General features: G+C 40.5%; 1 protein-coding gene across 1 annotated transcript in view; it reads right to left on the reverse strand.

Annotated features, from left to right (window-relative positions):
• Nucleotides 1-879: 879 nt before the first annotated feature.
• The window catches only part of LOC124162041 (probable transaldolase), a 38,726-nt gene continuing 12,716 nt past the window's right edge, over nt 880-26,889 (reverse strand). Inside the window, exons 5-8 of the mRNA XM_046538373.1 lie at nt 20,818-20,943; nt 17,981-18,117; nt 13,574-13,684; nt 880-1,342 (exon numbers count right to left, since the gene is read on the reverse strand). Of these exons, the coding sequence (XP_046394329.1) occupies nt 1,176-1,342; nt 13,574-13,684; nt 17,981-18,117; nt 20,818-20,943 (541 nt within the window). The 3' untranslated portion in view covers nt 880-1,175. The remainder of the gene's footprint in view (nt 1,343-13,573; nt 13,685-17,980; nt 18,118-20,817; nt 20,944-26,889) is intronic.

Genomic DNA, 26,889 nt, shown 5'->3' on the forward strand with positions numbered 1-26,889 from the left:
AGACTTCACTCAAAAACCATTTCAACCCAAACCTTAGATGGGTGAGGAGTATGCCAAATGCAGCAAAAAAGTTAGCATCACACATTAAAGGTAGAAGGGCCATTTCCTTCATTGGGCCATCTCACATACACAGGATTTTTTTTCTTTTGGGGAGTCTAAAGGCTCCACCCGGTTCAGCCGCCAAGTACTCCATACACTAGGCTATCATTCTATTCTCAACACCTGTCATTATTCTTACCATTGGCTGAGAGTTAATATAGTGGTCTGCCTCAGTCTCGATGCTCTTCACATGGCCCTAAGGACATGCCCCCACGCTGCAGATAGGGGAAAGCCCTCATCTGTCTGCAACTAGACCAGCAGGTTATAGTTAGGGGGAGAAAACCACCCTTATGGAGAGACAGGCCTCTTTGATCCATGATCATCACACTTCAAGCATTGCAGCAGAAGCACAGAAACCATGTTCACAAAATGGAGCAACATGTTCAGCCATTAGGTCAGGTGCACCTTGTTGCCACCACAGCCAGTTGCATATGGCGAGTTAATTACAACAAAGCAAACTATACGCCTAATTGGTGGAACAAACACCAATGAGTCATATGTATGTGGCCATAGCATTCTTCTGTTACAATCTCTCTAGTGCATCTATGGTCTTTGTCCCAGGTAAGACCTAGTACCCCAGGTGGCAGTGTAAGATACTGGCCCAAATCTTTAAGGTTGGAGTGGGGAAAATACATCATATTACAAAGGCGAAGGATATGGGGAATCCCCATTGCATGAAAATTTAAAGGCGGAATTGCCTGACTCTCATGGATCTGGGCACATTTGGTTAGCAACTTTGGAAGTTATCAGATTTAAAGTTGATCAACAAAACTACACATATTTTTGAAAAACAAATTTAATTCCGTTTACAGAGTAATGAAACAAAGTACACAGAATATCCTTCAAGAAAATGACCAAAACCTCTCATTGTTAGATAAATGCAAAATAAGCTTAGTTTTAATTAACAGACCACACACTGAAAATAAAAGTTAAAAGTTTGAATAAATCAACTGACATAATGCACTCTTGATCATATGGAAAAACAGCAGTCTTGAGAGCACCCATTCGTACTCAACAGTTATGAAAAATATTTTTCTCTTTAAATGCATTCTCTCCATTTGAGATTCCACCCTAAATTAAGCCTTCCCAAGCAATTCCATTAACATTTTTTCCAGCTTTCTTGAATCCTGAGCAAATTTTCTTATTCCTTCACTCAGCTTATCAGTAGCCATCTGATCTTCATTTAAATGCCAACGGAATGCACTCTCATTCATTTCCATTGCCTCAATATCTTCTTTAAGGGCTGAAATTAAAAGAATTCAACTAAGAGATGCTGAAAGAATAAATGTGGCATAAACCAGTTTCTAGGCCACGGACTAGGCTACACAACCCCTTCAATAAAGTTGCGTACATAGCATTTTTCACAGTTAAAATTGTCTCATTCTATGGATAAGGGTATGGAGGAGCCAGCAAATTTGAATCCACAATAAACTAACCTGATTGAAATACATGATGATTACATACAAAACTACAAAATAAATAACTTTTTCGGATATTAGCATAAAGACCTTTACCAGTTATAACTGTCGAAATGTTGACAATGCACAGTGGTGGAAAAAATTAACACAAAGCTGATTGGCGTATGAAAGTGGCCAGATCAGGAACTAACGTATAAGCGTGTGTAAGAGGCGCACCCCTTTTTCGAGGATCGAAGCTGTAAAGAAAAAAATTTTTGCGACATTTTTTTTTATCCTATTGTACGGTGTTGCAGACGTATGCCTGGAATTTCAACAGTTATCGAAATGTCCTCTTTCAGTACTATTTGAAAGAGGAAATTTTGATAACTGCGGCGGCATAAGAGGGAGTAGAAAGAGTTCCGATCCTCTCTTTGCATACGCCATCGCTCTACGTTGCTTGTCCTACTCACGAACAATTTTGTTTAAAAGCTCTCGCAGGAGTATTGCGATAGAATTGCAGCCGTGGGAAATTTTAAGGCAAAACATGACAGGCAAATGGCATGAGCTTTCCCAAGAGATTGAACAACAATCGGGGCAATCTCAGCGCCGTAGGATAATAACCACGTCGTAGATTTAAGACCCCTTGCACATACACCGATTTTGGACGGCCGGTAAAATATCGGCCGTCCACATTCCAATAGTGAACAATGGGAGAGCATTGGAGCTTGCACACTAGGCCGGCCCTTATTTTTTAGAATTGCGAAAAGTTATGTTTTCCTGGTCTCAAAATGATCCAAATGGTGTTCATATTCACGTGTTAAAATTTGGTTACTTTAAAATAACGGCAACCCGTGCCCCAAGGGCCCTAAGGACCCTCAATTGAGTTTTTTGGGGCCGAAAAAGCGCAATTTATATGTAAAACGTAAAAGTAAAGCCCTTTAGGGCCGATTTTCTGTTTGTTTTAACCTATCTCTAAGCGTTTAGGAGCGATCGCCCGTCGTAATGCAATCCCCCCCCCCCCTTGGGCGCCACCCCGCACCGCGGAACCGCTGAGGTATGTCCCGCACCACTTACTAGAGACTTCCCCTCAACCCCCTCCCCTCCCTCGGCAAAGACTTTGCTCCTGATGACAAGATTTACATGTTAGTGGTACAGTATTGAATAGGTTGTTCCTCTTGTGTCATGATTTATGTTGTTAAAGCCTATAATGTCAATTTTAACCCTTTAACGCCGTCCTATGTACTGGGTACCGACCCTTTAAACCTTGATTTTTTGCTGCCAAACGGCCGCGAACCATTCCAGCAGGCTTTGTTCCAAAGTGCTTTTTATGTACAAAATATTATAAGCATGTGATAGACATGTGTCTTTGAATAATAAAGGAATGAAGGGAATGAGCAGGGCTTCCAGGGCTCCAACAGTAGATAGAAATATTCAAGGAAGAAGAAACGAGGCAGTCAGTTCACGGATGTAGATCACTAAGGATAGATAGAGATAGTTCTTGTGTATAGTGTGCAAAGGATAGAAGGTGCTAAGTTTTTTAGGATGCAAGGAGAAAAGTGGTGAAATAAATACTTTATCATGAACGTGACGTTCATTTTAAGAATAGAACAACAAGGAAAGGCATGTAATCAAGACTAAATCCAGGCATTGAACTGATTGGAAAAGAAAGTGAAGAAATACTCGGCTCAAATTTACCGACAGTGAGAGAAGTACTATGTATTTTCTCTATCACCTAATGGGTTCGAAATTTGTAAGACTTAGTGCGAGAAAAACCGTGAGAAATGCGTCTCATCCATAGTATAAAACTAGAATTCCTGTTGTTACGGAAAATAAGGCGATTGAAAAGTTAGAAAAATGACGCAGAGAATGGATGAACGTGCAACGGCATAAAGAGAGTGCGAACTACAGTGGATATGAAGAGAAGAGAATCTTTCGCAACAAAACTTGGTGATTTGCTTGACATTGCAAGGAGAGGTACCATTGAATTTTTGACGCGCAAGGAGGAAAGTGCAGTTAATCTCTCGGATAAATGTGCTCGGGCTGAAGAAATAAAGATCTTACGCAAATAAAGAGGAGAACGAAATGCAGTTATTGGTTAAATAGATTTCAATATATTCAAGAAGAAATGAAAAGATGTGGTTCTTAGCTCCTTTGGTTGCATTAGCTTCCATCAGTGACCCGCAGTTCCTACAAAGACTTGTTAATTACGAAAGTGCTAACCTAGACATAGCGAAAGCAGCACAAAAGAGGTTTTCCAACCACTTGTGGTACATGAGTGAGGAGTTGGTAGGCCTGTCATTCTTTGACGGATCCATTTCTAGGTGTGAAAAAAAACGTGATACGCCGTATGTGGTCTTGTGTGGGAAAATATGATCCACCGAAGAAGGCATTCTATAAACGTAAAGACATGACTAAGGTATCTATACCAAATTTTGTCACCACTAATTCGAGAAAGCTACTTAATGTATTGTAAATATGCATTTCATTCTTTGATGTGAACATGCGAGAATGGGATGAACATACAAGAACGATTTGCAAATTATTCGGGGTCATCAAGTGGGAAATGATTGTGCAGCGAGAAAAGTGAAACTTATTCAAGATTTTTAGGCAGTCACGTTGAAGGAAGAGAGCTTTCAAAATTTATTACTAAGTGTGACTTTTGATCGCAATACAACCCTTACGTGCGGAAAGGCACTTTCATTGCCAAATATAGGATGTCAGTGAAAAATTAGAAATACGATGAAAATCTATTTTATTTTGGTTAATGTACCGAAATTCATGGACAGAGTGAAAATAAATTGATCTCTTGCATTGGAAGTATAATTATGGCAATAAAATTCTTTCTAAGGTAAGCACATTTCTTCAGAGGCTAGATCTTGACATCAGGAGCAAAGTGTTTGCCGAGGGAGGGGAGGGGGTTGAGGGGAAGTCTCTAGTAAGTGGTGCGGGACATACCTCAGCGGTTCCGCGGTGCGGGGTGGCGCCCAAGGGGGGGGGGGGGATTGCATTACGACGGGCGATCGCTCCTAAACGCTTAGAGATAGGTTAAAACAAACAGAAAATCGGCCCTAAAGGGCTTTACTTTTACGTTTTACATATAAATTGCGCTTTTTCGGCCCCAAAAAACTCAATTGAGGGTCCTTAGTACTTAGGGCCCTTGGGGCACGGGTTGCCATTATTTTAAAGTAACCAAATTTTAACACGTGAATATGAGCACCATTTGGATCATTTTGAGACCAGGAAAACATAAATTTTCGCAATTCTGAAAAATAAGGCCCGGCCTATTGCACACGTACCGACCACACGCCGGCGCCGGCCATTGTCACTGTGGATCGCCGGCGCCGGCTCAAAAACTTAGCAACGTATCGTTTGACCGGTAAAAATCCGGCATGTGTGCAAGCATCGCTTCGCCGGTAAAATATCGGCCAATATTTTACTGGCCGTCCAAAAATCGGTGTGTGTGCAAGGGGCCTAACGGAACCACACTCGGCTCTCCATCAGCCAATGCCTCTGCCGTTTTTTTCCTTTCCGAGACTCCACAGGAAAATATCAAGTTACAGGGGAACAATGGAAACATGTTTCATCCCTACCCCATTGCACCAACTGACCTTTTTCGGTCTACCTGGTTCAATTCCCCGAGTTTCTGGAGGTTCGAATGCTACGTGAGTCACCTTCTGAGCAGTGAGTCCTCGTTTAACGTCACTTACCGTTTCTGAAAAATGTGACGATAAACGAAATGACGTTAATCGAAGCATAATATCCCATAAGACACAAAGTAAAAAGTGAATATCGGCTCCTAGACCTCACAATTCCTACGCAAAAAAAATGTTAGCGTATTATATCTGGGGCATTTTTTACGGTGGGAATGCCAAACTATTGCATAAATACAAGTTCCTGTCTTCATCGATGACAATAGCAGCAGTGACGTTAAATCATTCTCCATTTTTGTATCTTCCAGCATTTGCTTTTCGGCTTGGCTATGGTGGTCGCCTGGGCGAGCGTCGCCTGGGCATCATAATCGCTGAAACATCGTCACAGTTACAGGAACCAAAATTATTGTGCATTCGGAAAAAAAAGTGAAGACAAAATTTTTAGGTTCCTGTAAACCATTACGTCAAGTAAAACCTTGGGCAACTACGTAAGAATTCATTTTTCAGAAATTTTTGCTAAAACCGTAATCGCAATTGAGAATAAACACACCATTTTATACTTTGCTTAGACTGACTATTTTACCGCCCCACAAAACGAACAACCTGCAATGCCCGCCGCTTCACCTTTTTTTTTGCACGAAATTTAAAAAACTTGACGTTATCGCGAAGCGTAGGTGCGATAAATGAATGACGGTCTCAAAATTTTCGTGACGTTATCGCGAAATGACGTTAAACGGGGTGACGCAGAACGAGGACTCACTGTACTTCAATAAAATTCGAGGAATCAAGCGGGATGGAGTGGAATTGATTCATAATGAAACACTTACTTGCAATTTTCCACAAAAATAAAATTTTACGACGACTCGAGTTTCGATGATACTACATCATTGTCAAGTAACAACTGAGTGAGGAGAAATGGGTACTTCAATATGCACGCAACATCACGCAATAAGTTTCACCCCTGTGGAATCAACATGACTCACTCATTACTGTTCGTAAATTACGATCATTGTGTCCTCTTCTTATAAGCATTTGAAAAATCAAACAAGGTGACGAAGAACGAGGATTCACTGTACAAATGACGTTCAGAGATGCGTATACCACATATATATGTATAAAGAAAAAGGAAAACAATACAATACAGATTACGATATCATGTTTTTATGAGTCTTCAAGACATTCAGTGACACTGTAACAGCACCTTTTGATTAGGAGATTTTTAACCCTCGATTTAAACAAAGCAGGTGAAGAGACTGCTTTAATTTCATCTGGGGTATCATTAAAAATTGCAGAGGCGGAGTGGTAGGGGCCTTTCAGGCAGAGAGAACTTGAGAATTGCTGATTGCTGTGTATATTATTTCTGGAGCGAGTAGAGTAATTGTGGCAAGAGGCATTTGCAGGAAATTTGTTCCTGTTGGAGAGTATGAAGCAAGCACATGTCAAAATAAATATAAAGAAGGCAGTGTGAGGACTTTAGCATTTGAAAAAAGAGCTTTGCCAGGGGTTCGTATGGAGACTTGAAACATTGACTTGATGGCTTGCTTTTGGGCAGAAAAAGCTCTTCTTGAGGCAGTTGATTTCCCCAGAACAGAATGCCATAGGATAAGTGAGAGTGTATTTTAGCAAAATACAGGAAGTCACAACAGGTGCTAACATCCTAATCATATAGGTGCCTACAGCTAATTTGCTGATTACGGCTTGAATACGATGTGACCAATCTAGGGTCTGGGAAATGCTAAGCCCAAGGAACTTCGAGGTATTTATGTTGTTTCCGCGTGGATTTTTATTATTACTGGGAAGGAGATCCATCTTCTTGGACCTCTTATACAGGAATTACTGAGAGACAGTTTTTTCTTCATTGAGCATGAGGTTATTGTTGCTGCACCATTGTTGCATTTCGTTGACAGTCACATTTCTGAGATGGATTAGATTTTGGTGAGGTTATTACCTTGTTCACGGGATTGAAAAACTGGAGGTTCATAATAATGAGGTTCGTATGAACGTTTCTTTTAGGAATCGTCGAAAAAAACCTATATAAAATCAACGCGATTAAATTATGTGCAAAACAGAAAAATTCCCTTCAGTTTCTCAATAGAAGAATGCGGCATGACGCAATCTGGAGTTGATATCTTCCCGAATACAATAAGTCCTCGATATATGAACCAGATGTGTTCCAAGACCTTGTTCATAAATTGATAAATCTACAGTCTGGCTGCTGACAGTTGTCCGATAACAGGCAGAATGGTCTAGGTCGGGGTAGGGGGCAAGGTTGCCAAGTGAGAATGGGAAACACCAACTTAACTTTTAAACAAAAGGGTTCCGTGAAGAAAGCAGGGTTCCCACTCTAACTACATTATACAATTCACGGTTTTTTCCAGGTTTTCACGGTCTAAATGTCTTCAAATTCACGGTTTGTAGATAGGACATTTAAGGCAGAAATATTGATCACGTAACAATCATCGGCCGCACGTAAACTAAAAATGTAACAAACGCAACAGATGCCTTGAATGCAAACTCAGCAATGACAGTGCTATCTATTATGACGTCACCTATCGTTAGCAAAGTTCATGTCCGGCGAAAGGGTGTGTGTGGGAAAATGGAGAGAGCAGGGTGGCAGGGAAGTGAAGAAGTGCCTGATATTTTGCCAGGATTAACATCTTCCAACCGCAGGCTTTAGGTCAATGCGCTGCCATGGCATATACGGACCAATTAATAGTTGCACTTTCGAATACACGTGTGCAGGTAAATGCATGGACATTGCCTGCACGTGAATGACCTTGAAATATCATTTTTTTTTCTTTCAACCTGTCTATCGTTGTTCTACAATCAAGTTTGATACATTTTTAAGGATCTATGACGAAATTCACCGCTATTTCCAGGTTTTTTCACGGTAGATGAAATTCACGGCTTATTCACGGTTTTAAGGTTTTCACGGTTGAGTGGGAACCCTGAGAAAGGAGACGGAAGGGACGACGAGCATGAAGGACCCAAAGGAAGAATCACTTGTTTTGGTAATTCGAAGAAAGGGTTTGTTTTGGTGGTTCAGGCTTATTTCAGTGCTTCTTATGCTCTTAACGACATTGTACGACTAGGCGAGGGAGTGAGGTGCTTTTGGAGGTCAGCGATTGGCTGCAAAACGTGCTGGTGCAGGGTTTTCTGCCCCTCCTTTTGTGCTCTCATCGGACAACTCTCGCCGGCCGCACTGTATGCAAGGCATCGAGGAGTACGGTTATCCTGCAGAATGCAACACTGCATAACAATTATGCGCTAACTCACGCTTGTGACGAACTGATCTAAGTGGGCGTGCAACACAGCCGGAGACAAAAAAATCGCTCTCTACACCAAGGAAGAAAGGGCGAAAGGCTGAACAGTTCCTAACTTCACACCGGATTCAATAATACTTTGCTCAGATTTTGCCCAAAGTGCGAGTTCCTCTATGCCTAACCGCGTAGCATTGCACAAATTGAAAGGCGCCAAATTCGAAATTTGAAATTTTTGAATGCTGGTATCTCTGAAAGTTTGTAAATCAAATCTGCGTAGGAAGAGGACTAACTGTGCGTCCAATTTATGAGTGGTTCACCATGGCTCCACTGGAATGAAGCTTATTATATGATGTTGTTTATTTGTGGAACTTTGTTGTAAAGTCCATTTTGTAACCGCTGGGACCGGGACTGAGGTTCTTAATTTCGTGAAAACAAAAATTCTGTAATTATGTTTCTTTTACTATAGCGTGGATAGGCCTTTTTGTCGGGACCATCAATTTGCTTCGTAGTAACGTTGTTATTATTAATGAGAGTCTACTGTATTATTGACCAGCTGAGGAATGCACAGTATTTTTCCTTGACTGATTTGAAATCATGTCATTTGGAGTGGAACACAGACATTTATTGAGAAAAATCCATTCTCACACATAATGCATTTTATTAAGTGGTCATAGTCTAAACTGTTTATACTTTGTTAAGGCTATGATTTGGCCATGCATTCACTTGTTATGATGAAACAAGAGTGAGTCCATTCATCTAGCATAAAGCCCATCAAAATTCCAACTTTTAAAGAATGCTAAACAAAAAAGACTTCAATACACTCCCATACCTCCTTCAAAGTATGCCTCCACTTAGGGTAACATTGATTGGCAAATGTTCAAGGGAATGGTAAAGTTTCAAGTTAAAGTGACACAAGTCACTATTTAACCCAACTTGCATGTATGTATGCCATTAAACTTTGACTACATTCAGTGTAAACAAACACGTGCAGTTAAATCTGCAAGATGGTCATAAACGGGCATGAAAGTATCACCATTTGAGTCTATACATCGCTGGAAGTGCTTTTACAATACACAAAGCTAATTACAAAAGAGACTCTTATCAGTCCACTCAGTAATTACCGTATAAGCATGTGTAAGAGGCCCCTCACCCGTAAGTGCGCACCCCTATTTTGAGGATCGAAGCTAAAAAGAAAAAAAATTGTGGCATTTTTTTAATCCAATCGTACGGTGATGCAGACGTATGCCTGGAATTTTGATAACTGCGGCGGTAATAGCGGCATAAGAGGAAGTAGAAAGAGTTCCGATCCTCTCTTCGCATATGCCGTTGCTCTACGTTGCTAGTCCTACTCACGAACAATTTTGTTTAAAAGCTCTCGCAGGAGTATTGCAATAGAATTGCAGCCGTGGAAAATTTTAAGGCAAAACACGACAGGCACATAGCATGAACCTTCCCAAGAGATTGGACAACAATCGAGGCAATCTCAGCGCCGTAAGATAATAACCACGTCGTAGATTTAACGGAACTACACTCAGCCCTGTATCAGCCAATGCCTCTGCCATTTTTTTTTCTCCTTTCTGTGACCCCACAGGAAAATAGGAAAATATCAAGTTACAGGGGAACAATGGAAACGTGTTTCATCCCTACCCCATCTCACCAACTGACCTTTTTGTCTACCAGGTTCAATTCTCCCAGTTTCTGGAGGTCAAATACTAGGTGAGTCACCTACTGAGCTCGAAGATATCTCAATATCTTTCAGCAATTGTATGACACGCACGAGGTTCTAAAAAGAATGAGACCTAACGCAACGTATATCTGACAGCATTTAAGTTTTTTGAGCTCTAATTGATTGACACAAAGATTTATAGTTAAAACAAGGCTACTAGTATTCAACACAGTCCAAACAGCACAATTTAGGAAGAAACTAAGGTAGCATAAGCGCATTCAAACAAGACAAGACGGACTGGAAACTTCAGGCAACGCAAACTGCGTATATCACATTGCTGCGCCTTCGCCCCTTCGCTTTACAGGCAACGACGTGACATGCAAGATCGGACGTGTTCTTCCCTTGCTCCTTTGCTCATAGCCTCGTAGCTTGAAATACGGAGGGGAGGGAGCGCGCTCCTCACTTAAAAGCATTTCAGATTTCTTCAATCTACCATTTAGTCCAACAATGAACACACTCGATCGAATTTTTTAAACCGCAGGTTTTGACACCAATATAATTTTCAGTTGCAAAAATCCTCATATTAGCGCGGAAGATGATTTTTGAAAAATCAGGTGCTCAGCGTAATGGAAATTGCTCGGCATGACAGATGTTGACTATTAACCAGGTATTGTCATTCGAAACTAAGCATTTCTCTAGATTTGATATGCGATTACTACCGTATAAGCGCGTGTAAGAGGTGCAACTTTTTTCCCAGAAATCGCAGCCGAAAATGAGAGTGCGCCTCTTACTCAAACTTCTTATCTCCCCCCACCCCCCTCCCGCCCCCCCCCCCACCCCTTAGCCGGTCGCAAGTCCAAGAGGAACTGAGTGGCCTTAGTTTTCAACATTAGTCAGCCATCTGAAACCCTAGGTCAAAACAAGCGGCTGGCAGGGGAGTTTCTCCCATAGTGACATATTTTTAAAATGATCCTGATCGCTTTTCTTGTAAGCATCGCGCCGTCAAGTCGGTACTCCAGAGGTGAACATGGAAAAGATCGCGCGGGGTTTTTCGCTCCGGAGGGTACGCTAAATTTACTGCCACGAGTGGGCATCCCACGGCATTTATACTGCATATAGTAATCGCTTATCAAACGTAGAGAAACGCGTAGTTTTGAAGGACATACCTGGTCAATAGTCAATATCTGCCTTGCCGAATAATTTCCATTACGCTGAGGACCTGATTTTTCAAAAATCATCTTCAGACGCTAATATGAGGATTATTGCAACTGAAAATTATATTGGTGTCAAAACCTGCGCTTTAAAAAGGTCGAACGAGTGTGTTCATTGTTGGACTAAATTGTGGATAGAAGAAATAAGAAATGCTTCTAAGTGAAGAGCGCGGAAGGAGAGGTCGAAGGGAAGGAGCGCGATCCCTCCGTCTTCGAAGCAACGATGCTACGAGTGAAGGAGCAAGGGACGAACACGTCCGATCTTGCATGTGACGTTGTTACCTTCAAAGTGAAGGGGCGACGGCGCAGCAATGTGATACATATACGCAGTTTGAGTTGCCTGAAGATTCCAATCAGTCTCGTCTTGTTTGAATGCCCTTATGCTTCGCTTGTTTCTTCCGAAATTGTCCTGTTTGGACTATTTTGAATATTAGTAGCCTTGTTGTAACTATAAATCTTTGTGTCAAACAATTAGAGCTTAAAAAACTTAAATTTTGTAAGATATTCGTCGCGTTAGATCTCTTTTTTTGAACCTCGTACGTGTCATACAATTATTGAAAGCTATCGAGATATCTTCGGGCTCAGTAGATGACTCACCTAGCATTTGGCCTCCAGAAACTGGGAGATCGATCAAGGTCAGTTGGTGAGACGGGGTAGGGATGAAACACGTTTCCATTGTTCCCCTGTCACTTGATATTTTCCTATTTTCCTGTGGGGTCTCGGAAAAGAAAAAAAACGGCAGAGGCATAGGCTGATGTAGGGCCGAGTGTGGCTCCGTTAAATCTACGACGTGGTCATTATCCTACGGCACTGAGATTGCCCCAATTATTGTCCAAGCTCTTGGGAAGGTTCATGCTATGTGCCTGTCGTGTTTTGCCTTAAAAATTTCCATGGCTGCAATTCTATTGCAATACCCCTGCGAGAGCATTTAAACAAAATTGTTCGTGAATAGGACAAGCATCGTAGAGCAACGGCGTATGCGAAGGGAGGATCGGAACTTTTTCTACTCCCTCTTATGCCGCTATTACCGCCGCAGTTATCAAAATTTCCTCTTTCAAATAGTATTGAAAAAGGAAATTTCGATAACTGCCGAAATTCCAGGCGTACGTCTGCAACACCGCGCGATAGTATAAAAAAATACTGCAAAATTTTTTTCTTCATAGCTTCGATGCTCAAAATAGGGGTGCGCCTCTTACACACGCTTATACGGTATTTGCAGTGTAAAAGTCACGGGATTCCCATTCGTGGCAGTAAATTTAGCATGCCCTACAGAGCGAAAAACTCCACGTGACGTTTTCCATGTTCACCTCTGAGGTATTGACGTGACGGCGCGATGCTCACAAGAAATTCAAACAGGAGCATTTTAAAATACGTCACTAAGAGAGAAACTCCCCTGCCTGCCGCTTGATTTTGACCCAGGGTTTCAGATGACTGACTCACGCTGAAAACTAAGGCCACTCAGTTCCACTTGGACTTGCGACTGGTGGAGGGGAGGGGGGAAGATAAGAAGATTGTGTAAGAGGCGCACCCCCATTTTCGGCTGCAATTTCTGGGAAAAAAAGGTGCGCCTCTTACACGCGCTTATACAGTAACATACTAACAGGTTAACAAGGAAAAACTGTCAACAATGATGCTCACAAAAACATTTGCACACAATAAGGGTGAACAAGAATTAAAACTTCATCAAACAGCACAGAACAACACAGAAACCCAGCCCCTGGGAACAACTAAGCAATAACAATCATGTGTCAACTTTTTGTTTACTCTTTTGTAACTTCCACTGCCGACATGAAAGATTCCAATGAGATACTAAGACTTTAGCAGCTGAAGACCCACTTTTTAAAGTTAGACCCTTGAGATGATTGTGATACTTACTTCAGCTAAAACCTCACTTTATCGTGCAGTGGCCAAGGTAAAGACGACCATTTAAGACTTGCTTACAAATTGGACCCAACACAGTCAAAAATTAGTTATTGAATCCCATTCACAGTTTTGATTTTGCTTTAAATATTGAATGATTCATATCTTTTTACCTGAAGAATCTGGATAAAGCTTCTCAACTTGAAGCAGGAGGAACACTGTACAGAGACACTCATTTCGACAGATCACTAGGATTGGGTCAGCAAATTCTGAGACAAATGCTTAACATATAAATTACATCACGTTTGAATGCAGTGCTGTCAATATTGTTGAAAAAATTACACATGAGAGTTAAAAACTCAAAGCAAACACACTCTCACTAACTGGATATGGCTTACAGTGTATTCCCACATTTAGGTTATCTCACCTGATTTCTCGGATAGAACACACTGAACCTCTGCATTACTGCTATCCAGTTCCTCAAGGAGTTTAGGGCTAATGGTAAGTAAATCACATCCAGCAAGTGCACGAACTTCACCTGAATTAAAAAAAAATGTAGTCAACATACACAAAAAATTCAAAGATTAAATACATAGCCGCATAAATGTACAAAGTTTGACAAGATTGAAAAATATAGGCTATGAGTTGTAATTATCAGTGCTCCATCTTGATTGAATTTTAAACAGTGCTATTACACTATCGATAAATGCCTGACAGCAATGTAAACACTGACAGCAGCACGTTCACCTCCATTTTTCATCGCAGGTAGATTGACATTTCACGATCAAGATCAAAGCTGAGTGTGAAGTTTGTTTTTATAGTATATTAACAAATATTAGTGAGAAAAGTCACCTGTGCCACTTTCATGGGCTAATTTATGGCTTTAAATCAGTTATTAATAAATAGTTTTTATCATAACGAGCTCTGTGGTTGTAAGTTGTTCGTGATGAATATAAGAATGGTAGTGACTTCCAGTTTTTGATGATTTTATTTGCCTATACAGGCATCCCCCGAGTTACGTATGTCTCGACTTACGTAAATCCGTACTTACGTAAGTGATAACCGTATTTCAAATGATTACGTTAATTTTCGAATGCGAGCGCGAAGAAGTAGATATTCGCTCGTACAACCTATGGTAGAAAAAAAATTGAATAGTTATCGAGTTTTTTACTTGCTAAAAATAACAAAGTGACCTATTTTTGTCATTCCTCGAAGGAATTTTCATTAATTTCTGTAGAAAAATCACTTAAAAATCCCAAGTCAGCAATCAATTAAAAATTTGCAGTTCTAGCGATGGATGTGGTTGCGCTCATTCCCGTACGATACAACTTGTTATACAGCATGCACACCCGAACTCAGACTTTCAACTTTTTAAAAATTGTATCCTTAAGTTTGGACATTTCCATCTGTGGAATTAAAAGAAAATGAAGTTCTAGCAGAAATTTTTATTGCGGAAAAGAATTGTTTAGTACCCACGTAACGGCATTGAAATTTTGAGTGTTGGCAATGAACGCCGCGAAAAAGTTAAGGAAAAGTTGACACACGATATTAATTGCGTAATTTTTTACATGTTTCTGGCGGAAAATTTTATACAGCTGCATTTTCTCATTTCTCATATTGTGTGCAACTGTAAATGAATATTGCGTCATTTAAAGCTTTTCCCCACTAACTTTGGTGCACGTTAATGACGGAGTTGGCTGAATAAAAGCTCACTTTTAATTAGGTTCGTGCTTGGGAAATACTCTTCGATGTTTCCAGCGCAGTAAATATTCAAATGATGATATTTTCACATTATTTTATTGAGATATGAGATAATGAAAGTATGCTTCCGTGCGTGAACGATTGAGGGTATGTGCGTGTGAATGTATCTAAGAATATAGTAATTTACTGGTATTTTTTTGTGTGTTATTTGCTCGTAATCCTAGACTCTCCTCCTACGTGTATTAACTGTGACAGTGAAACCACCAGATTCATCGGTCAACGTAATACATAAAAGGCAGAAGATATAATGATTAAAGGTAGGTAGACAATACATTCTTTGGGCCCTTAGATCGCAGTATAACATAATGAATCAATTTAAGTATTCAGTTTAGTAATGTAGCGTTGAGATACCGTACTTTCCCGAATCCACGCAATCAGTCAACTCTGGGAATAATATTACGCATTTTGATTGGCAATGCTCGAGATGCAACTCTCAGACTATATTAATGTTTACCGATTTTGTATCTAATAACGTAAGAATATGCGGTAGAGTTCATGAATATCGCAGTGAATTGAATGAAACTTTACCGCGCATTTCTCTGCTGAGAATTTCACTGCGCCGATCAAAATCTCTGAAGCACTAACGCAAAGGTTCGACTTACGCAGAGTCTGCCGGAACGCATCTCTTACGTAACTCGGGGGATGCCTGTACCTCACTTTAAATTTATGGTGTGAGCTAGTATTTAGTTTGTGGATATTCATTTATTATTGAAGTACATTAGTATAGCTTGTGTATGTGTTGACAGCGGAACCGATTCACGATCTCACATGTTGTGTGCAGATGGTTTTGCCGTGCAGTCGTATTTGTGAAACCAATGAAATGGTGAAATTATGTCGCATTATCATGAAATAAAAGTTTCTTTAAACAATAAGGGCATGTCTTGTGTTTCTTTCACTGTCTATTGCTTTTCATAGGTGACTGCTTAGAAGTTATTTTCCATTATTTAAGAAAGTGCTTTTCTTGTGCTCTCTGAATAGGGTAGTTTCCTTCATCAAAGAAAACAAAAGGCAATAATTGCGATTCGTTACCCACCATTAGTGTATTCATAATATACAAATTATTTCGTTTTATAAATGCCGGTGTAGACGAATGGCAATGGTCCATTTTTATCCTCATTTGAAAAGGGCCAGATTGGCTCCCATGCAATGCCACTCCACGTGACGTCACAGGGACCTAGTTTCTATAGGAGAAGATAGGAGTTATACGTCGTCTGAGGTTACCAATGCATGCATGAGGCGCAGAGCTCAGGGAAACATGTCTTAATAATCACCTATTAAAACTGGCTAAGGTCGGAAAGTTTTCCTCGTTTGGTAAGGTATTAATAATCCTTATTTAAGCCAAGCACTACCTGGCGGCAGGGCACTAGGCTACCCGCTGGCAGCCTGCGACGTATCAGCGCTAAGCCTCGCCTCAAGGTCACCTCACCGGGCGGAGGGGGAACCAGAAATACGACGTACGGAGAGATTTCCCATCATTCCTACTAACGCGTCGCGTTTTCGCGCGCTTGAAAATTTTCACTTTTCATTTAATCGCGAAAAATAGATATTATCATTTAAAAATCTAAAAGCGTGAAATACGTACTCCAGGAGTAATAATCTTTCGATTAAGGCAATAAAAAAATAATAGGAAACCACCCTATTAGCATTAGCTTTCTAAACCCCACTACTTACACGAAAAAAATGCAGAGCTACATATTATTGTTATATCATAGGATTTCAGTGTTTTTGTCTCTGATTACGGCTGTCTGTGATCAGCTAAGTATTCGTGATGGATTTTCAGCAGGTAGAGAATCAGACCTTGGTAGGACGGATAGGACAACCTTCTCCGCTAATGCAGCCGGAAATCTTCCTCCCTCGCCTCGAACAGTTTATTATTATTCTGTAGACTTAGAAATTCTTCGTAGAATAGACAGAAACAGCAGACTCAATTTCCGTTCCCATCCTTTCCAAGCTCCCAACCCATCACCTACACTCTCCTTCATATTCTTTCCCGAGTCATGTGTTTCTGTCTCTGCGAAGAGTCGGGTCGCTTTGCTCTCATCTTCCATCCTCCCGTGGGAAACTGCACAGCTGGGTGAAAGAGAAAGACGATGGCCGAGGATGAGGAATGGGGAGGAGAGGTCAGTGGAGGGGGCCGTTGGAAGAAGGACGTCGTGGAGTCGGACGCGTGACGGCGACTAATGTTAAAGGGTCGAATAAAATCATCTCTCCGTAGTCTATGAGTTTCCTTCCAAATATCCCTGCCAATTGATTGGCGACACCCCTTAGACCATCAGGGGTCTTACACCATAACAATTTCTCACCAGTCTGAATTGCCCCACTTCTTCTAAATGCACCTCATCTTAATAAATCAATCATCTTATAGAGCAATAATCTTATATGGTTTGAAAGAAAATGCGCCGTGTTGAGAGAATAAAACAAAACACTGTCGAGAGACGCACTTTCTCCATGGGAGAAAGAGATACATTGGGCTCTTGAGAGGGGGACGTAACTGAAGCGCCCGTCCGGGATGCCGGAAGGCATTTGAGAGGGCTTACAGGCTTGGTTCGGGAGACTAGTACTCTCCCAGACGACAAATTGTCTCCTTCCTCCAGTAGAAAGCGATAGAGACTTGGGGAAAGCGACAACTCTCATCCAGGCACTTCACGAAGCTCCTTTCTACCATTTTCGTGAGAAAACACGAGTTACAGACTTGCTCTCCTGAAACCCATACGGTACCTGTTGTATGATTACATAGTACCTCTGATGCTTAGATGACACACTTTTGCATAGTCTGGCACCCGAAGACGTTCCAGACAAAAGAAGGAAACTTGACCAGTTCTTGCTGTACTACTACCATTCCTACATATTTTACATTAAGTTCTTGTCTTTTATAATGTCATTTTAGTGCTAAACAGAGCTGATAAATCATTCACAGATAAGGGTTATGCATTGGTTAGGCACAAACCAATCAAATCAGGCAGAAAAAGGTGGCCTGGATTAATGGATCAATTTTGATTTGTCAACACAATGCATGCAATTTCAACCACCTTCACCTGGAAAAAATACAAAATAAAGATGTACTACTCCTTACCAACATTCCTAAATGATGCTCCCATGACAACTGTTTTGTGCCCAAATTTTTTGTAGTAGTTATAAATCTGAGTAACTGATTTGACACCTGGATCCTCTTTTGGTTCAAAAGTCTTCACTCCCGTGTTGGCCACATGCCTACAAAAAGTCGTGAGTCAAATATTTTAGTTATGAATAAAACTGATTTTTCTGAAACTGAAAAAGCAATTCTTATATCTTTTTGTACAAACATTCTTGTAAGCTATTTTTTTTACAATAACAAGTACTCAAAAGAAGATTAAAAATCATTTGTATAATCTATAAATATATATAAAAGAAAGTCTAAAATCGGGTTAGTTAGAACACTTATAACTCAAGAACGGCTGCACCTATTTAAATGATATTAGGTTCATTGGATTCGTTTCAGCCCCGGATGACATATAGAACATTAAAAAATAGAAAAAGTTCACAAAAAATTCATCTTTTTCTTAAGGATACGTTTTTAGGAGTTCGTAACACTACAACAATTGATAAGTCGGTCAAAACTACAAACTAAATTATTTGTTTTTTTTACCAATTTAATGACTGAACTTTGTAACAATATAAAATTTTAATTGAAAATACAATCATAATATTGAAATTGAATTTTTAAAATTTAATTCGAGCTAATTGTATGCCCAGCTCGAGTTGACACTTGTCCACAGTGGAACCTCGTCAAAGCGAGTAAGGGCTATTGCGATACCCCCGCCATTATGAGAGTTAGCCCAGGCATCGTCATTTGACCCTAAAATAAGCATGTAAAAAAAAAGAAAAACCCAAGACTTTATATGTAGTATGTTCACGAGTAGGTAAACCATCTGCTTAATCTCTTTCCTCACTTTGCTATATTTATTTCGATTCATCCGCTGTATCTTGTGATGATCTAAAAAAACGAAGGTGGTGCCAGTGGCAAGATGGACACTGCACTCTCATAATATTCACGGAATTGTTCAAGCAAATTAAAAAATGCTCAAAATTTCATTCAAATATTAATCATTCCAATGAAAATTCACACTGTAAAACAGCCTTAACTTTAAACAGATTGAGGCAAAAATCATAGAACATTTCACTATTAACCCTCTTGTTGAATACTAAGGTATAAGTTCCTCTAAACTTATTTATCACACACTATACTAGAGATGTGCGAATAGTATCCGCGAATACTCGAATACCTCGAATACTAGAAAGTATTCGATATTCGAGGTTTCGAATATTTATGCGAAAAGTACCGCCTCGAATACCTCGAATACTTTGAATTTCGCGTCATACACTGTCGCACGCACGTCGTTGGTAGTTGACTCGGAAAAATGTAGAGAACTGTAGTCATTTAGTGCTCGCAGTGCCGTTTTACGCAAGTTGACGAATTACATCAAATTCGTGGATTTTAGCGGTGAAAAGAGTTCGACGAGGGGAACAGAAAATGGTCGGGTGAAAAAATCCGAAAATCCCCGATTCCCCCCACCAGGAGAACCTCAGTGCCGTGGGATAGCATCCTTAGGGCATTTCCCACGATCCGCTATCCCCCTCCATTCTGCACTCGCCTCAACCACTCTGAGGCTTTCCTCTTCTCCGAAATCAAACAAAAGTTCCCAGCTCGCGCAGGGATCGCATTACGAAGACCCCTGCTTCGAAAAAAATATCGAGTTACGAGAACAAAAAAAAACGTGTTTCACGCCCTCCCCCCTTTTCTCACCCACTGACCTTTTTCTGGCTACCTGCTTCGAAGTTCCCCATTTCTGGAGGTCAACTGCTGTGTGAGTACCGTGGGATACTTACATTAGCGCATTTCCCAAGATCTGGTATCCCTCTCCACTCAGCACCAGCCCCCCCTCTGAAGCTTTCCTCTTCTTTGAAATAAAAAAAAGGTCACAGCTCGCGCAGGGATCATATTACGAAGACCTTAGCTTCGAAAAAATACCAAGTTACACGAGAACAATAGAAGCTTGTTTCGGGCCCTCCCTTTTCTCCCCCACTGACCTTTTTTTTCCTACTAGCTTCGAAGTTCCCCATTTCTGTGGAGGTCAACCGCTGCATGAGTCATCTATTAGCACAAAAGGTGTCTAAGAATGACTTTCGTCAATTGATGTTACACCTTTATTGAATTGAAATATTAGTAATGTGCGCGTAATTTCAATTAGAATAAGACCAAACACGACATATTTCTGAGTTTATTTAAGCAATTTACGCAAAGAAATAAAGGTCAAAATACGAGGGAGACTTAGCATTCTGGCGAAACTCAATATCCTCGCAACTGAGCTTCTCGGAAGTTGATGCGGTATTTTTTTCGAAAACATACATCAAGTTACAATTTATGAGTTATGCTATAAATCTCTTTTTTCACAGTCGAAGGGATATTTTCTCAGGATATTGGGTTTTTCCCCGCTAGAAATTCAAATTCATCTGCTTATCTCGTGAGAACTTCCAAAGATGGACTGAAAATAATTGAAGAAAATCCGGTGGAGAAGCACCTGTATTTTGCAAAACGCCTCAGATTGTCAGCTAGCACTTGGCAGCAGGAGTGGGGGTAAAGCGATGTTAGTTGAATTAATTATATGCCCAATTGTTTCCATAAAATTAAAATATTCATTAATCAGCTAAATTCCTGTTCGAATCCTTTGAAGTAAATCAAAATTACTCCCCAAAATCTTGTGTTGCCTGCTGCATAGGCAACCGAGTCAAACATTCCAGCATTCATCATTTAGTATTCGAGGTATTCGAAATTCGAGGTATTCGAATATTCGAGCAATGATTTAATATTCGAATTCGATATTCGAATTCGAGAAATCTGCTATTCGACCCATCTCTACACTATACCCTTACCAATCAAGTATCCGTCCAACAAATGGTGATATTAGAGTCACCTTGGCATCAGCACATGCCACAGCCTGGCACAAAGAGAACAATAAAGTAAGATTGCAGTGGATACCATGATCCTTCTCGAGTACCCTGAAAAAGTAGATAAGTATCAATATTTTAGGCTGAAGTAATTACAGAAACAGACTTCTTCCTTTCATATTTAATTTCGGAACACTTGGGATAACAGGATTATCATAGGAATGCAAATTGAACTATAATATGACAGCACAAAGATTTCAAAGACAAAAACTGCAACTATACAGAGACATTTATCAAAATAATGAAAATGCAGATAATACCCCTAGATATTTTGCACCAAAAACCTATGGAATTGAATAAATACATTGAGTCCTCTCCTTGCGAGCACCCAACTTCTGAACTTTCAGAGATACCAACATTCAAAACATTCAAGTACGTCCAAACTTTCAAATTTAGTGCCGCTGGAGTAGGACGATGAGACTCAAGAGTGGCAAAGAGGAACTTGCACTTGCATGTGACAAATTCTACTCAAACATGTTCTAGGCCCATGGATTTTCCTCATATGTATAAACAACCTACCATAGCTGCTGAATTGTATCTAATACACTTCCCATATTGTATGCCATAGACGCTAGTGTCTTAGTGTCTGCCTCTTCAATTGACAGTATGGTGTCAAGGAATAACACTATCGTCCACCTTGAGCTAGAATGATGTATCATAATGTTACGCCGCCAGGCGGCGTGTCCCCCCCGGGAGATGCTGCCCCCTGAGGGAGTGACCGTGAACCAACAGAGGTGGCTCAAGGGGACGCGTTGGGACGCGTCGAGAAGCCGTAAGGACAGTTGAGTTGAGGGAAGTCAAGTGTGCGGAGGGACACGGAGAGTGTCTGGGTTGGAGAGTCCTGTTTGTATAAGTGTGAAGAATAAAGTGTCATAGAGGTAGAAGTGAGCGAGAATCATTTCGAGAGCAACCAAAGGTGACACACACGCTCCCCTTTTAACAATAACTTTCTCTTTACTATAAAAAATACTTTTAAAAACTGCCAAAGCTCATCTTGTATTTAAAATGGAAATAATGGGATAAAACTTTACAAGGTTCACCATTATTATAATCTGGGCACGACCCGGGTTTCGTAACGTAGTTACATCTTCAGGTGACTGATCTTACATGCATATTACATTTATACATACATATGACAGTGAGGACATCTATCAGAAGGGAATGGACTGGTTGAGAGGGCGGGGGATAGGGGTTAAACAAGAATCGAAGAGGGGGGAAGGGGCAACCTTGATTTGGGACGAGGGTTTTTCCTATGGGGATAGGTATCTGAGCAGCGAGGGGAGGGCGGGGTTAAAGTAAAACGTTTCCAAGAAAACAACTGCATTTGCTGATCATGTTTATATTAGGTTAACAAAACAAAAAAAATAGCTCATAATTTCAGACTGATGTCAGGTTTTGGCTTAATCTTTTCAAATATCAAGCAGATTGCTATTTTTTTAATGTCACAAACATAAAATAACTGATTTTAAAAGTTGATGCTTTGATTAGTTTTCCCCAACACGCGACACCTGCTTCCTAACTTGGCTATCATAATTAGGGTCAGTTACACAATTGGCGTGGCAGGCATTGGCTCATCCTTATCTTTGAGTGAACGGAGGGGGAGGGAATGCTAATCCGCCAAGTCTCACGGGAGCAAGATCAGACTAAAAATATGTCAAGATATAACAAAACACGTGCCTTAGCCAATAAAATGAATGTGGATAGCAAAGTTTTCCTCTTCATTTCCCCGATAATGGAATATATTTCTCCAGCCTCTCTCCAGTTAGAAACTTACCCCTGTTGCAAGAAGAGATGAACCATTCCCTTCCACAGTCAGAGAGCATTCCAAGGGGATGGGGTAAATAAGAGTGGGATGAGTGCTGCCTGGTTGAGGAAGTGGGGACAGGATAAAGATAAGGGTGCAGCGGGTGGGAGGAATAGGGGTGGGTTAAGGGCCTTCAGCCTTGCCTCAGACTACGTTTGGGGGCCATGTTTTTTTACGATGCACTCCAAGTCATCACTGGGAAATGCAAGTGGAGGGGGGTTTTGGATGCGTAAGTTTGATGTCAGGAAGATCAGCAAAAGGCAATAGGAGAGAGTAGACAAAGGTTTTGGAAAGAAAGATCTCTCGGCATGGGGGAATGGGTAGAAGTGCTACAAGAAAGTTCATGGTTAGAGTTGGAAGTGCCTCCTCATTACGAGTAGCCTACAAAATAAATTGGTGGAAAATATAGCCCAATGTAAAATTTTAGGTATTCCCAGCTTATAGATTGATGAAAAATTTCTCGGAATTCCCACCGGGTGTGGTATTGGGTTAATTCTCCCAACGTTTCAATGGCTGAGTCTGCCATCGTCTTCAGGGGTTTTATCTTGATGGTGCTTTCTTACGGCAGACAAAACTTTACTTTTTTTTTGGCAGACTCACCCATTGAAACGTTGGGAGAATTAACCCAATACCACACCCAGTGGGAATCCCGAGAAATTTTTCACCACTATAGCCCAATATTTAAGATACTCCTCCTCACTTTCATCTTCGTCTTCACTGCTGTCATACATGTCTTGTCCCGGCCGCTGCTTCTACTCCACTGTTTGCTGCTAAGACACTCCCTAGGCACCGACTGAAGCCCTTCGCACATTCTCTCATGAATTTAGTTCAAGTCCATAGCCTACGATTCATCGCTTCCAAGATGAAAGACAGCCAGACACCGCCTCCATCCTGGACAGATACGAGGGTAGTTCAATAAGTGCTTAGAATCGCCAAGAAATTACCGCATTTCTCCGAATATAGTCTCCCCCCCCCCCCCTAATTTCGAGGCTTCAGTTTCGGAGTTAAAAAGATGCGTTTGAATATTGTCCCCCCCTTTACTTTTACCACGGGCATTTTTGGAAGAAAAGGGGGGGACTATATTCAGACATATACGGCACTCTCTTAACATCAAAAATTAATTTTGACTGGAAAATAGCACTTGTGAATAGCTGTCAGTTTTATCCATCCAATAGTTTCATCATTGATGCCGATTGTAGTGAACAACTTTTGTTTGTTTATAAAAATGGAGAAAATTGAGTTTAGCATGGTTATCAAACACTTGTTTTTGAAAGGGTTAATGCCCAAAGATATCAAAACTAACTTGAATATAGTTTAGCTCATGCTGAAGAGCGGTTCCATCCACGTTTTTTGCAGGAGCGTTTGTAGTGAGAGAGAAGCGAATATACTGAGATAATGCGTGACGTACAAGAAAGCTACAGGAGCTTTTGTAGCTTCTACTGGACCACGCAAAGACTCGCTCCCATTGCTCTGATGCACTGGGAGCTTGCACTGGACTACGCCCAGAGGAGCCATTTTGCCCTCAATATGGGCTGATGTGTAAAGTATACATTGTTATGTGCCGATTGGCTATTACTGGTTCTGAACCTAAAACTATCCCCGCTTTTCAAATGGCCAGTCGCTTCCAATGCCATTTCATTTCTTTCCACCATACGCTAATTTATCTTACTGCTCGAAATAACTTGATTCAATTCCCACTTTCTAAATTCTGCCCATCTCCACTCTCCTCCAAATTCTAATCTCAGCCGCCTTTTTCAAAGGGGCCACCCATTTTCATGATTCTACGGAGGCCACCTGTGCCTTTCCTTAAGCATTTTTTCCTGTTTCTTCGCCTCCATGCTCACGACTTTAATTATCTTTCTAAATAGTGGTCGATAGCCGCCTGAAACTCAGACCACCCAGACAGCATTGTATCCTGTTTGTGACAAGAGCGCTGCTTGCCTTGCTTAACGTGGATGATAAATATACAGTGAGACATGAACCTGATTTAAGCAGAAACCTGTCTCATCCGGAAAATAATGTTGGCTCTGGTGGTTGCAATAGTGTTTTACATGTATAGGTGCCCTCAGTTAAACGGAAACTGTCAAACATGGAAACGGAATCGATTCCTGGGCATGAGTATATGGGTTAAGCGGAATTCCAAGAAAAATAATTGCAAGGATAATTTTTACCGTAAGGAAATGAAATCCTAAAATGTTCTGTAAAGCCCTCTCCCGAAGAAAACAATCCTTAAAATGGAACCAGCCTAAGTTGTCATTCGTTCTCTATGGTGTACGTCATTGTTGACAGACATCACGTCACGCGAGGGACTCAGGAAGAATATGGCATCAATCTTGACCAAAACACTTCCACGTGTCCCTAAACCTGGCGCTAACCCTCCTCTAGAGCCTAATGTCCTGCTGTGAGTTTTGTTTCACGTACATTGCATCAAATACTCATCAACACTCCCTCCTCTTACCTCTCTCTTTCTAAATTATTGCGGTTTATTTATCGATCAAGTCCAGTTTATTAAAAAATAAACTGGACTTGATCGAGTGTTTTGAGCAAAAAAAGTTTTCCGTGAGGCAGAAAGGCACATGAGAAGTTAATTGTGGAAAGATATGTATTGACAAGTTTATGAAGCAATTAAGAAGAAGGACGTAATTAAGAAAGACTTTGAAAGGGGTAGGTCCTTAGAAACATATTTCTTCATATCCCATAACACAATAGTTTGCAAAACGACACACCATAAAATAATTGCTCTTTCTGTCCACTATTTTAGGCCTGAGTTTTCGTTCAAAGAAGAATACACCTCTCAGCGAATAGGAAGAATTAAACGAATTAGTTTGGGAATGGTTTGTGCGAGCAAGATCGAGGAATATTCCATTGTCAGGTCCAATGGTGCAAAAAAAGGCAAAAGAGTTTGCAGTTTATTTAGGAAAATTAGATTTTAAAGCCTCTGATGGGCAGCTAGAGTGCTTCAGAACCAGACGCAATATTGTTTGGAGCATTGTTGCTGGCGAGTCAAACAACTAGGATATGGAAACCGTAGAGCAATTGAAATGCACGGTTCATGTATAAATGAAAGACTACCAACCATGTGATATCTATAACGAGATGAAACCTGAATGTTTTTTAGATCTCTGCCTTCTAAAATATTTGTGATGTTTATTGCGCATCCCAACATTCAATTGTTTCAAATGGCAGCATATGCGAACAAAACGAACGTATATAATGAAGGGAATTGTCGGTAGTAGACTCTAATCTAGGTGATTTATTTGGGAGAGAGACTGCCCGCAATAGGCTCCTTTATCGAGAGAATAAGAAAGCCTTCATTGGAGATATTTTTCAAAAGAAGTTGACTAGACATCATCAAATAGCTTTCAATAAAACTAGTAAGATCGTCTTTTTAATTGTGTTTCTTTTCGTTTGAGTGCTGTTTAATTCATGTACACCTTCAGAAATGATATTGCACGAAATATCAGCCGAATTCCGTTTGTCTTTTTTGAATAACCTGCGAAATAAACGCGATCACGAATTTCACCTGCCGAATGTCGAATGTTGGTGTAAAAATTAAAAGGTATCCAGAGTGCGGGTTCGACAACTACATTTTGTTATGCTTCTTGATATGTATTTTTATTTATAGTGGACGTAATAAGTGGAATGTCAACTTAAACGCCAAGAGGAAGTTTCATTCGATAGCCAACGGAGTTCTTGTTTTTTTAAACTTTTATTTGCATTTTCAGCGTACTTTCGACTGAAATTAGATGATTTGAGGAGTTTTATTGACGTATGATTAAAATTAAGTCCATTGAAATAAAATCCGCGAAAAAAAGGTTTTAGTACGTATATTCCGCTCTTTTGGAACGTAACCCCTAATTAGTATGGAAGTCAATGGTTCGACTTTCGTACAAGTTTTCGGGAACGCATTGTGTACGAAAGTCGGGGACCGCCTGTAAAAGAAGACGAAACCTATGAATCCGATGAAGTAAATATAACCGTAACATGTAAAGAAAACAAAACATCCTACCGAGAAATGTTGGTTTCGTTAAAAAAACTAGCAGAATGTAGTCTCAACAAAGGTAACACTGATTTATTTAGTGGCTTACATGGGGCTATTGGCAACGTAGAGAGTTGTGTTATACAGGAAAAACAGACAAAAATGACAGCTTATATGATTATTGCATGGATCACTTTTTATGTTAATTTCTTCA

Source organism: Ischnura elegans, chromosome 7 (assembly GCF_921293095.1).
Source record: "Ischnura elegans chromosome 7, ioIscEleg1.1, whole genome shotgun sequence".
In the NCBI taxonomy this organism is placed as follows: domain Eukaryota; kingdom Metazoa; phylum Arthropoda; class Insecta; order Odonata; family Coenagrionidae; genus Ischnura; species Ischnura elegans.